The sequence below is a fragment of the Lampetra planeri genome, chromosome 38 (assembly GCF_965212315.1).
Source record: "Lampetra planeri chromosome 38, kcLamPlan1.2.h2, whole genome shotgun sequence".
Lineage (NCBI taxonomy): Eukaryota > Metazoa > Chordata > Hyperoartia > Petromyzontiformes > Petromyzontidae > Lampetra > Lampetra planeri.
In genome coordinates this window covers 10,240,085-10,253,047 of record NC_136144.1, presented here as the reverse complement: position 1 = coordinate 10,253,047, position 12,963 = coordinate 10,240,085, and the positions used below count along the sequence as shown (strand labels likewise).

The following is a 12,963-nucleotide window of genomic DNA, read 5'->3' as shown; positions in this document are numbered from 1 at the left end:
GACGTTTCAGTGCCCGCATCGGGGGTTGACCGAGTGAGGCGGTGGACGTCCCTGAGGGATTTCTGAAAATGCTGCCGGGGAAGGTTTGCAGAGGGCCGCGGCGGCGTCGTCACTCCCGCGGCCCACGGAGGTTTGAGATTGGCGACCGCGGGCAACACTGCTAGCGGGATGTTCGAAACGGCAGCGTCTGCCGTGCTACGTTCTCACGGGGTTCAATGCGGGGCCATTGCGTGAGGCCAGAAGGGGCCCTAAGCTCGCGGTACGTGCCTCGAGAGCCATTTGAAATGGGAGGTTTTTACTGTCACGTGTGCCTGGCGCGGGGTGTGTAAACAACGGCGATGTTTGCGTCTCGTATATGGCAGGAGTGCGGCTGCGACTTTCGTGGCTTGGCGGAGCCAGGCACTATTGACTTTTCCTGTTCAATGAAACGTGGAATGGTGCTTTCTGGGTCACATCGCCAGGTATACGATGACGTTATACGACCATGTTACCCGTCCTGTTTGACACCATTTATTGGACTGTCTGGCACACAAATATTGGCTCGGCTGGGACCATCATTGTACCCGTGTAAGTACACATGGCGAGATTTCTAATTAACCTTTACTTTTTTAGCGTGGGCTGTCTCGTCCGCACTTTGACCAAATCACCTGCAATGCGCCCGTCCGCGTCAGATCTCAGAAGCTCAGGAGGTTTGTGCCCGCACAGCGCTCGGTTGGGTGACCACCGTGGCTACGTTTGTGGGGCACCGGAGGGCAGTGCAGCAGAACCCATCGTTGTGCTGTACTCCTACGCTACCGAGTCTGTGCTCCCCACCTTCACCAACCGGCACATACAAGCATGGTGAAGTATAGTCACCCTCTTGACCTTGCATGGTGTGAGGAGGAGCACATTCAGCCGTGGGATTGCCAGAAGGGGCCGTACATGTGCATGTACGTACGTACGTATGTTGAAATTATCTCGCACCGTGTGTAGCCAACCGTGCTAATTGGAGATGCGGGGAAGGACGACAAACCAAACATAAAAAGCAGTTCTAAATAAATGAGCTTTCAATATATATTTAAAAGAACACAGCTCCAGTGGCTTCTGAATATCAGAAGGAAGAGCGTTCCAGACGATCGCAGAAGCACATCTGAAAGCGCGCTATGCGGTGGCCGTGTTTGTTCGATGGCCAGCGAAAAGCCGCCGCTGCTGCGAGGATGACCACCGGAGTTCACGTGATGATGGCTTATGCTCCTTGACGGGATCAGCGCGCGTCACTTGCACGCACAGCCGCGTTTCCCGTGCAGCCTCTGCCCCATTCTCCTCGCTAAATGTTAGCCCGCACATTCCTGCCGGGGAACCGTAGCACATGCCGTTGATGCCGGTCCACCCGGCTGCGATCCATCACGCGGTGCCGTGTTCGAGGAGTGGCCCTTGGCGAGAGCATTAGACCGCAACTCTGCCGACGAGACTCAGAGATGTGGAAACCGCTTCGGAGTTTGACCGCTTTTCAAGTTTAGTTTTTCGCAATTTCACCGTAGGTTTAAAACGACACTTGCGCACAAGTGTGCTCAGTTTGTTGTCCTTACCCCGTATCTCCGATTAGCGCGGTTGGCTACGTACGATGCAAAAAAGAACTTCAACATACGTGCGTACATACAGTATACAGCCTTGACTTACAGCTTTCGTGACTGCAGGAATTCATATTCTTTGGTTCTTTCGGTAAAGTCACATAGATAGGTTCAAAGAAAATAACAAAAGACGACGACGTTTCAATCGCTTGTGTTGCGATCGAAACGTCGTAGTTTTTTGTTATTTTTGTTATTTTGTTTGAACCTATGTGACTTTACTGAAAGACCCAAATAATAGTATACAGCCTCTAAACGTGTGCAAAACCCATTAGCATTGACATAGAGGCTGTGTGTTTTGTGTACTCGTGCCTGTGCGTTGTTTGAACTTGGTCGTGAAAACTGAATCTTGATCGTGAAAACGTAACATGCCATTGTGCCCAAAGGAGAAAGATTGTAATCAATGCGTGCTCCCTGTTATGAAAATATGGATCAGAATCGTGGACATTAACGAAGAAAATGAAAAACAGAAATTGGAACAAAACTTGGAAACGTGCACAAATAAAGATGGGTAGCAGAAGAAGCACGGTGCATGCTGGGAATCCGATTGAGAGACGTAAAGAGTGGCACGTGTTAGAGTGGCACGTGTTAGAGTGGCATGCGTTAGAGTGGCACGTGTTAGAGTGAACATCGGCAGGTCACAGACACCTTCCTGACTTGAAACACTAAAGGGCGCTTGGCCAGGACGCGTCACTGGAAGGGACGATGGCCGGCAATTGAGACTCATAATGGGAGTGGCGGCCAAGAGTGGGAACGTGCCTCAGGGGACGTCCACCGTGGAGATGGAGCGATGAAATCAGAGCGTGTGCATCGGGTGGATGGCTAGATCGTGGGCACAGCTTGCGGAGACCTTCATCCAGCAGTAGACTGATCGTGGCCGTTGGCGAGCGATTGGACGTCACGGGACACGTGACGTCTTGTGATATTGTTGCGTGTAACTAAACGATTCAGAACCACTGCTCTGTTCGTACATGCACACATTGTGTTTGTGTGTGCATGTACGTGTGTGTGTGTGCATGTACGTGTGTGTGTGCATGTACGTGTGTGTGTGTGTGCATGTACGTGTGTGTGTGTGTGTGTGCATGTACGTGTGTGTGTGTGTGTGTGCATGTACGTGTGTGTGTGTGTGTGCATGTACGTGTGTGTGTGTGTGTGCATGTACGTGTGTGTGTGTGTGTGCATGTACGTGTGTGTGTGTGTGTGCATGTACGTGTGTGTGTGTGTGTGCATGTACGTGTGTGTGTGTGCCTCTCCGCGTGTGTGTGGGTTTCGTGCGTGCAGCAGCGGTCATGGTGCTGCGCGTCGAATTCGGCGACCCGAGTTCGATTCCCGCTCATGGCCAATGCCATTGACGATTATCTGAACCGGTCCTGGGCCTCCCCTAGGTCAACTCAGCTTCAAATAAGTACCTGATGCGGTGTGTAGTAAACATCGTCACTAGGGCCACCCACCCCCTCGTGTGCCGTACCGGCCTTCATGTATGCACGTATGTATGTTGAACTTGTTTCGCACCGTACGTAACCCACCGTTCTAATTGGAGGTGTTACTCGCCAACAACGCTCGCCCCAACGGCCTGTCAAAGCTAAACCGAGGGATGATCTTTTGTGTTGCGTGGCGCCACAGACAGCAAGGCCATCGTGGACGGGAACCTGAAGCTGATCCTGGGCATGGTGTGGACGCTCATCCTGCACTACTCCATCTCCATGCCCATGTGGGACGACGAGGACGAGGAGGAGATGAAGAAGCAGACGCCCAAGCAGCGCCTGCTGGGCTGGATCCAGAACAAGCTGCCCGACGTCCCCGTCACCAACTTCAGCCGGGACTGGCAGGACGGCCGGGCGCTGGGGGCGCTCGTCGACAGCTGCGCGCCAGGTGACTCGCCGGTCGCTCGGGCGCCGACCCAGGCCTGGCGCTGCCGACGTGACGGAGAGTCGGCGCCAACGGCCGTCCCTCGGTCAAGCCCAGACGGGAACCGTGGCGGGAACGGCCACGGTTGCGTCAAGGTGGCGAGGAGATGTTAACTACCTCGCCTGGTATACAGGAGGTCGTGGGTTCGATCCCGACCCTGACGCCTGCTGCTGTATATTTGGAGTTTGCGTGTCTCTCTATCATCATCAGCATTACGGTGGCAAGGAGATGTTAGCTACCTCGCCTGGTATACAGGAGGTCGTGGGTTCGATCCCGACCCTGACGCCTGCTGTATATTTGGAGTTTGCGTGTCTCTCTCTCTCATCATCATCACGGTGGCTAGGAGATGTTAACTACCTCGCCTGGTATAAAGGAGGTCGGCTGAAACGATCAACTCATTGCACACGATAATCTCTGTGTGTATGTATGTTGAACTTCTTTCGCACCGTACGTAGCCAAACGTGCTAACCAGAGGTGCGAGAAAAAGACAACAAACTAAACTCAAAAAGCAGTTCTAAAAACATATATTTGCTCATCTGGATAATTTAAAAGTTCACAGCTCGAGTGGCTTCCTAATATCGGACGGAAAATCATTCCAGATGGCTGCAGAAGCGCATCTTAAAGCGTGCGATGCAGTGACCGTCTTTCTTAATCGCAGGCAGCTGAAACCTGGATTTGAAACCAGTGTGTCTGTGGCGCTGACTCATACATGAACATAGGACCCATAGACTAACTTAGGACGCACAGGCTCTTGTTCGTTTCTCATTCATCACACAAACATACATATACACAGACATGTATCTCTCGCCCTCTCTGTGGCCTTAGCTCGGTGGGCCACTCCAGTCGCCTACATGGGGCCAGATGGGTCACGTGGGCTCACTGCGAGACAAGCCGCGTCTCGCAGCAGCGACGCAACCGGACTGAGTTGGTCGACTGCGCGGGTTTGTGCCTTTCAGGCCTCTGCCCGGACTGGGAGACGTGGGACCCCAGCAGGCCGGTGGAGAACGCCCGTGAAGCGATGCAGCAGGCCGACGATTGGCTGGGAGTCGCTCAGGTGACTCGTGCTGCCCCCTCCACCAACGCCGTCCTCATCAGAGAGATGCGGCTTTGATTTCGGCTCGTTGCGCAGGGGTGAATGGATTGTTCACATCGCGGGGCTGTGAGCGATGGTGACGGCGTGGGGAGGCCTTCATCCAGCAGTGGACAATGGCTGATGATGATGGTTACATCAGAATAATAAATACAGTATTATAAAGTATCTACAGGCAGTTGGATTATGCCAGATCAAAGCAGCTATGAATATTTTCAATTCTGTTTTGTATGTAAATTTGAAGTGCGCTTTGACAAAACGATTTCAGTAATTTATTCAGTCCACCACTGCTGTGTAAAAATCAACACCAGGAAGACAAAGGCGGCCGGGCGTGCTGACTACACCACCACCACGTAGGCGTTCGGGAACAGCACTTATCCTCCTCACAGCCTGCGTAGGCTATCCGGGGAGAGGGGGGATCTTTGTCCCATCTTTGTCTCTGCGTGCCTCGTGTAGGTTATCGCTCCGGAGGAGATCGTGGATCCAAATGTGGACGAGCACTCGGTCATGACCTACCTGTCGCAGTTCCCCAAGGCCAAGCTCAAGACCGGGGCGCCCCTCCGCCCCAAGCTCAACCCCAAGCGCGCTCGGGCCTATGGACCAGGTGATGCGCCACGGTGGAGAGATGGGTGATATCTACCTCGCCTGGCGTCCAGGAAGTCGTGGGTTCGATTCCCGACCCCGACGTCTGCTGTACATCTGGAGCTTGCGTGTTCTTCCCGTGGTCGCATGGATTTTTCTCCGGGTCCTCCGGTTTTTTCCTTCACATTTAGAATAAACATCACGCGTTTAGAGTGTTTACTTGCTATAAATGTGCACGTAAGCCACTTCGTTGAGCTATCATTTGTGGCCAGGTCACTTCTGAAGAAGAGCTACACAGCTCAGTGGGGCCTTGCCTGGTGAAATAAAAATAGTTGAATGCACCGCGATGTGGTCAAGGCGGCAGCAGCGGTGGTGCCTCGAAATCCAGAGCTCGTTAAGTGAGGGTGGGTGGATCGCGTAACGATCTGCTGAGAGATATTCCCAAGCAGGCTCTCATCCGAGCATTAGCTCGGCTCAGATCCTCCTGAGCTTCCAAGGTCTGACCAGGTTTGGCGGACTCAGGGCGAGTTGGCTGCAGGCGAGTGCTGTTGGTGTGGGTGATGAGCCGAGTGATGGTGCGTGTCTCAAGTGCAAGTGCGGGCAGGTGTTAACGGTGGAGCTGAGTGTGACATTTAAGTTTATCTGTGCATGCGTGCGCTTGGGTGCGTGCATTGTACATGCGTGTGTATACACACGTGTGTGTGTGTGTGGCTGGGCACCTAGGGAGCAATAGCACAGTGATTCACGCACTCTGTGATCCGTGTCCGATTCAAAGCACAAGCAAGCGGAATCTTAGCCTATCCTGAGCCTGCTGTAGGTCGACTCAGCCTTACACGAACACCTCTTAGGCATTAGCACTGGGGAGACAAACACGGCTGGGCGTCGTTTTGTCAACTCCACCTTTTTTGATTCCCACGCTGGCCTTGATAGGTGCTCGCTAACAGCAACTTGCTCCTTGGGATCTGTACGGTGAATGGGGGGGATCTTTGTCTGTGTGGCTGTGTGCGGTAGCGTAGCGGTTAGCGCTACGAACCCCGTGACCCGAGTTCAACTCCCGCTCGCGGCCAACACCAGTGACGAATATCTCAACCGGTCCTGGGCCTCTCCTAGGTCTACTCAGCCTCAAATGAGTACCTGATGTGGTGTGCAAACATCGCCACTGGGGAGACAAAGGTGCTCGCTAACAGCACTTGCCCCACCAGTCTGTTAAGGCTATATGGGGGATCTTTGTCTTTTTGTGACAGGCGTGGAGCCCAACGGCAACTACGTGATGCGGGCGGCCCACTTCACGGTGGAGACCATCAGTGCCGGCTCGGGAGAGGTCCTCGTCTACGTCGAGGATCCGGAGGGACACAAGGAGGAGGTGACCAACTTCAGTCGCTCCACGCCACCGCGCCGCCAGCAAACGACAGCCGCGGACCGACGTGGCGATTAACCCCCCGTGCCACCTCGTTACAATCCTGCATTCTACACGAGCCCCCCCTTCCACCCACTGACGCTTTGCCTTGTTAACCTTCACGCGCGTTTCTCTTTGCTTTTCAAGGCCAAAGTAACGACGAACAACGACAAGAACAGGACGTTTTCCGTCGTCTACTTCCCCAGGGTGGCCGGGCCTCACAAGGTAAACAAACGGGGGGCGGGTGGGGGGGAGATTTAGCCCGAGGGATCACCGCTCGTCCCGAGAATGCAAAACACGAGTTGACCGTGGTCAGATCACCCGGGAAATGCATCCGATCCCACTGGGCCTCAGAAGAGTCGGCACACGTTCGTCGGACGCACTTGTGTGTGGCCTTCGAAGGGCGGTACAGGGTAAGGCGACGTTACGGGCAGTGGTCCCTTAAGAGCCACTGCCATAAAAAGGCCGCACGGTCACCCGACCCACAATGCACCACACGAGGAGACCAGCAGTCTGCCAAGTAACACACACACAGTACACACTGCTCTGCGACATCCGACCGCATAGCCACACTAAAACCGCCTAATAAGAGTGATTTTTTTTTTGGTAGAAATAGGTTAGCCACGTAAGCAGCATGAAATTGCAAAAACCAAACCCGCGTAAAGCGTGGGAAACCTGGATATACGGTACCTTTTAAAGACAGTGTTACTGAGGAATGTGTAGAGTTTTTTTTTGTAATTTGTGCTTGCGTATCACTGTTGCCAATGCAGCAGCAGCAGCAGCATCACCAGATAATTTAATTTGGAAGATGGTGCTTGCAGGGTGACCACCACGCACACACCATGGGTGTCTTAGGGCTTGCGGGGACTACATTATTGAAGCAAGATCCATTATTGTACTGTACTTCTGCGCTCGCGTATCTTTGCTCCTCGCACTGACCGGCAGGGTGAAGTATGGTCAAAAATTCTAGATTTTAAGTTTTCGTGACGGCAAGGATCCATACTCTTTGGTTGTTTCGGTAGAGTCATGTAGGTGAAAAAAATATATAATAAGAATTAATTAAATCACGACGTTTCGATTGCAACACAAGCAATCATCATCAGGTGTGACAACCACAGCAATAATTTTACTGAAGTGAAATTCAGCAAGAAATTTTACTGAAGTGAAATTCAATACAATTTCTTGCTGTGGTTGTCACACCTGATGACGATTGCTTGTGTTGCAATCGAAACGTCGTGATTTAATTTATTTATTTCAATTTTTCCATCTACGTGACTTTACCGAAAGAACCAAAGGGTATGGTCAAACAACCCCCACGACCCGCACGGCGTGTGGAGGCCCTCATCCAGCAGTGGAGTGTCAAAGGTCTGAAAGCCGTATGGATCTCGAGTGTCGATGGCGAGTAGGGGGTGGAGCGGTGGCCCATTCCTCACCACCCCACACTGAGAGCCCGGCGACAGCCTCAGTTGGATTACCTCCTCGCGACCACCAACACAATTAACCGAACCGATCCTAGGCCTCGCCTAGGTCGGCTCAGCCTTCAACGAGTACCTGGCGCCGTGGGTAACCGTCATCACCGGGGGAGACGAAGGTGGCCGCGATGGTGCTGGGCCTCGCCACGCACCCGTGTGCCGGGCACGAACTTGAGGGGTGCTCGCGAACAGGAGGGGCCGATCCTCGCGCTGTCTGTGCGTATCCTGTGTCCTCTAGGTCACGGTGCTGTTTGCAGGACAGCACATCAACAAGAGCCCGTTTGAGGTGGAGGTAGCGATGCCCCAAGGGGACCCGGCCAAGGTGACGGCGCGGGGCCCGGGGCTGGAACCCACGGGGAACATCGCCAACAAGACGACCTACTTCGACATCTTCACGGCCGGTGGGAGTTTACATCGCTGCTCTGCTGGCGTGTGGTCCGAGTTGTCGCTGCTGCTGTTGCTGCTGCTGCTGCTGCTGCGAGAGAACACATTTAGCTCAAGAACATCTTGCCGTACACGCAAGAGTAGAATAGGATTCGCTAATTAATCAGGAGTCTACCGAGACTAGCGGTCTCTTTCACGAACTCATTCACTCATCGATTCGTTCTCATTCATTTGCAACTGGGCCGTGGTTGGACGTGCGGATCGCCGGTATCGGTTCCGCCTTTGCCACATGCACACGCGCACACACGCGCACACACACACGCACACACGCAGCGTTGTGATGCTGCTGCTGCTGTTGCGCCGCTGCCGCTGCCAGGCGCGGGCGTGGGTGACGCGCACGTGGAGGTGGTGGACCCAAGTGGGCAGAAGGACTCGGTGGAGGTGACGGTGGAGGAGAAGGGGGAGAGCGTGTACCGCTGCACCTACCGCCCGCTGCTGGAGGGCACGCACACCATCCACGTGTACTTCTGTGCCGGCCCCATTCCCCGCAGCCCCTACTCCGTGCTCATTGGGGAAGGTAGGCACTTCCCGTTTGCCACTGCTGCTGCCACTGCTGTTGCTGCTGCTGCTGCTACTTTTACTTCGACTTCTCCTACTGCTGTTGCTGCTGCTTATACTGTTACTGCTCAACACGTAGGAGGCTTTCGCAACCAATATCATCCATAATCGAGGTTTGTTGGGTTAGATCACGTAAATATATCAATGTGTCGTTAAACCCGCCACCACCCGGCACAGCCAATTTGCTCGTAACGAAAGGGCACGTTCTGTTTACGTGACAAATCTTACGAATTGGCTGTGTCGGGTGGTGGTGGGTTTAATGACACATTTATACATTTGCGTGCTCTAACCCAACAAACCTGTGTTATGGACTGTTACTGCTGTTGTTGCGGCCACTGCTCCTGCTGCTGATGATGCTGACAATGCTTCTACTGCTCCCGCTGCTGCTGCTGCTGCTGCTGTCTCCCGCGCTCCCACACACCCATGGGATTTTCGCACAGCTCCTCACCTAACTTTGCCGTCTCCCTCTTCTCTCTCTCCGTTTTCTGCCGAAGCCGTCATCTGGTGGCGGCGGGGGGGGTGGGGGTGCCGCTGCTGTTGTGGGTAGAGAGACGCTCGCGTCGCTGTCTCTCTCTCCCGCCCTGGATGTGTCCCGTCGGCGCCTCTCTCCTCCGCCAGGGCTCTTTCTTGCCACCTCCGCTGAGCCGCTCTCTGTGCCTGGGCTCTGACCTTTCCACTCGCTCCTCTTCCTCCGTCGGGCACTCTCGAGTAGACTAACGTAAGTGACTCGGGTGGTGCAAATCGTGTTTTAAACAGTGAGAGTTTGACGTGCAGCGGCGAATTCCATTCCCGACCTCGGCTAGCAGCGGTGGCGAGTGATATTACAACCGATTCTGGGCCTTCCCTAGGTCAACTCGGCTTTAAATGGGCACCTGGTACGGCGTGCAAACATCAGCACCGGGGAGTACGGAGGCGGCCGGGCGGGCGTGATACTTGGTCACACAACCCCCCTTGTGCGCCATTGGCTCTCCGCAATAGGTGCTCGCAAACAGCCCCTCTCCCCAAGCGGTCTGCTCAGGGCCGCACGGGGTGGTACCGCGGTCAGGTGGTCGAGCGTTTGCCACCTGTAGCAGGAGGTTGAAGGTTCGAACCCGGTAGCCGAACCTGGTTAATACCGCAGGTGTATTCACAGTGGACTTTAAAGATCCCGTGACAAATTTTTGTTTTATTATTAAAAGCAGGTCAAGTGTGCCGGTCACGTGGTCCAGATTTTCCGAAGTTTGATGAATTGCTCGCAAATGACTGAATTGAGTCTGCGTTGGGGCAGCGTGCAACCCCCTGGCATGCAGAGCTGTTGGACGGGGCCTGCAGCCCAAGGGGGTCCGAGTGAAGGAGGTGGCGGAGTTCAAGGTTCACACGAAGGGGGCTGGCAGCGGCGACCTCAAGGTCACCATCAAGGGCCCCAGTGAGTGACAGCACGACACAAGGAGGTGGCGGAGGGGGGGCGTCACGACACCGGTGGGGGGGGCACGAAACGTGGGGGGGGGCATCGCGGGGGAGGGGCCGTGTAATATTGCCAGAGCCTACAACCCAGAGGGAGGTAAAGGTAGCTGCATCTGCTGCATTGCAGCTCTCTTTCGATGGTGGTGGCGATGACATTGACAAAGGGGAGCGGTGGTGTAGCGGTTAGCGCGCCGCGCTACGAACCCGGCGTCTGGACTTCCATTCCCGCTCTCACGGCCAACACCAGCGACGATTATCTGAATGGCCCTCTGCCTGTACCTGGTGTGGTGTGCAGTAAACATCGGCCACTGGGGAGACAAAGGCAGCCTGGTGTGGTGCTGGCCAACCACCCCCTCGTGTGCCATGCCGGCCTTTATACATGCTCACGAACAGCACTTGCACCAAAAAGTCTGCGAAGGCTAATCGGGGGGGGGGGGTTATTATTGTCCCGATGACATTGACAGTACTGATGGCGACGGTGGTGACGTTGTGTTTGCGACAGAGGGGGGAGAGGAGGTGGTGAAGCAGAAGGACCTTGGCGACGGCGTGTTCGGCTTCGAGTACTACCCGACGACCGTCGGCAAGTACACCATCACCGTCACCTGGGGCAACCAGAGCATCCCACGCAGGTGAGGGCCGAGCACCACGGGATGGCCCAGGCGCGAGGCTACTGGAAGGGAGCTTAGACTATGAAAACTATGGATTTAATAGTTTTTTATGTGCTTACAATTTTTTCATTTCGGGTACTCATACAGAAGGTGGAAAAATTGTATGTTGCCAAGTTACGAGAGAACAGTGTTGAGAGCGTGGCAGCAGTGAGCATAATGGCACAAGTGGGGAAACGAGGAGCCAGCGATGATGAGAGGCCGTATTTTATCAGTGCGAGTAGAATCGGCATTCAGGCAGACAACTCGCACTGACCTCATTTACATCAACAGAGTTCGGATCGCTTGGTGGAACGTTGACATATACCGGACTATCAAATAAAGGTTTTACTTGCTGGCTGGCTGGCTGGCAGGACGTCATGTCCGTCAGGAGGGAGGCAGGAAGGGATGGTCACGTCCATAAGGACGTGCGTGCTTGCTAGTCTATACAGAAAAGCAAAACGAAAATGACTTTGGCCATGCCTGCGCGCGCGCGTGCGTGTTTGTCGGTGTTCCGTCGTCGCAGCCCGTTCGAGGTGATGGTGGGCAACCCGGCGGGACCGCAGAAGGTCCGTGCGTGGGGGCCGGGCCTGGAGACGGGAGTCGTTGGCAAAGCGGCCAACTTTGTGGTGGAGGCCGTGGGCGGCGACGTCGGCACCCTCGGTGAGTTTGTGTTTTTTCGACGCTGCCGCTAATCCTAAACAAACAAACAAAAGGTCGCATGAAGTTTGGTCTTGCACATAATTTGGCTGCATTCCAACTCCGATTTAAAAACGTATATATAGTGTTTGACTGTCATGCATAGTAGGGGAGGTGGAAAAGTGCTGCCCCCTGACTGCTGTGTGGACCAGAGGTCACTTGAAGAGATTTCAACAGTAGTTCTTTGATACTCGCGTCCTCGGGCCGTGCTCTAACACACGAGGGATGCACTGCTCTGAAGTCGCACGGAATTGATTCGTCACCGCGTGACGTTACGCCGATTGTGCAATCTGAATAAAATGTAAGAAACATTTTTAGAAAAATATGAATGAAAAAAATTGCTCTATGTATAATTGGGTTGGACCGTGACCTTCCACAACGGCTCGTGACGAGCCCAACACCGGGCGGTCGCTTGCCCGGTCGGCAAAACGGCACCGCGATGGATGTAGCGACCTGTGCCGTGGTCTCTCTCGATTGTGGGGCCGGTGACCAGGCCGGTGACCAGGCCGAGCAACCAAATCCTCGTCCGCAAAACTAGCCGAGCGTTGCTGACGTAACCGGATCCTCCCGAAAATGAGTCTCTTGAGGCTCGGCGAAGCTTTCTCGGATGAACAATCGGAACGGCGCCAGCCTCCGCTTGCCCCTCCCCCCGCACCACCGACTAGGACGGCCTTGTAACAGAGCAATGAAATCGGACACCCGACAAAATCACCGATCAGAGATTTGCCCCCAACTCCCCATATATGGAAGAGAGTAGGCGTGGCGTTGGCCAAAGGGGCATTTGTCTTTGCTCATATATGATGTGGATCGTGAATCGAGGTTTTATTGTATCGATTCGGCTCGGTCGATCTGCCAGTCACTAAAAGTTGATCGGCCAGCCTTCTTGAAAACTGTCGATTCATTGGAAATTGATTCATTGGCAAGCAAACTTAAATCGAGCAGTCGCGTAACACACACCCCCTTAATTCGATTGGCCGGTATCGGGAAGATCGGCGATTCCGTCGCAGTTTGCTTCCATTGCACCGCAGCGCGCACTTCACCCGACGCCAGCGGCATCGGCGGGAGCCCCCCCCCCCTCCCCGTTCCACACCGTCGCAAACTCTCCGGCGCTGACAAAACT

General features: G+C 54.3%; 1 protein-coding gene across 2 annotated transcripts in view; it reads left to right on the top strand.

Moving 5' to 3' along the window:
- LOC144731293 (filamin-C-like) overlaps positions 1 to 12,963 on the top strand; it is an 88,502-nt gene that overhangs the window by 39,475 nt on the left and 36,064 nt on the right. For both annotated transcript variants that reach the window (XM_078612346.1, XM_078612345.1), the window contains exons 3-12: positions 3,231 to 3,479; positions 4,472 to 4,569; positions 5,062 to 5,209; positions 6,432 to 6,550; positions 6,731 to 6,808; positions 8,294 to 8,456; positions 8,816 to 9,016; positions 10,325 to 10,462; positions 11,003 to 11,129; positions 11,671 to 11,807. In XM_078612346.1, the coding sequence (XP_078468472.1) occupies positions 3,231 to 3,479; positions 4,472 to 4,569; positions 5,062 to 5,209; positions 6,432 to 6,550; positions 6,731 to 6,808; positions 8,294 to 8,456; positions 8,816 to 9,016; positions 10,325 to 10,462; positions 11,003 to 11,129; positions 11,671 to 11,807 (1,458 nt within the window). The remainder of the gene's footprint in view (positions 1 to 3,230; positions 3,480 to 4,471; positions 4,570 to 5,061; positions 5,210 to 6,431; positions 6,551 to 6,730; positions 6,809 to 8,293; positions 8,457 to 8,815; positions 9,017 to 10,324; positions 10,463 to 11,002; positions 11,130 to 11,670; positions 11,808 to 12,963) is intronic.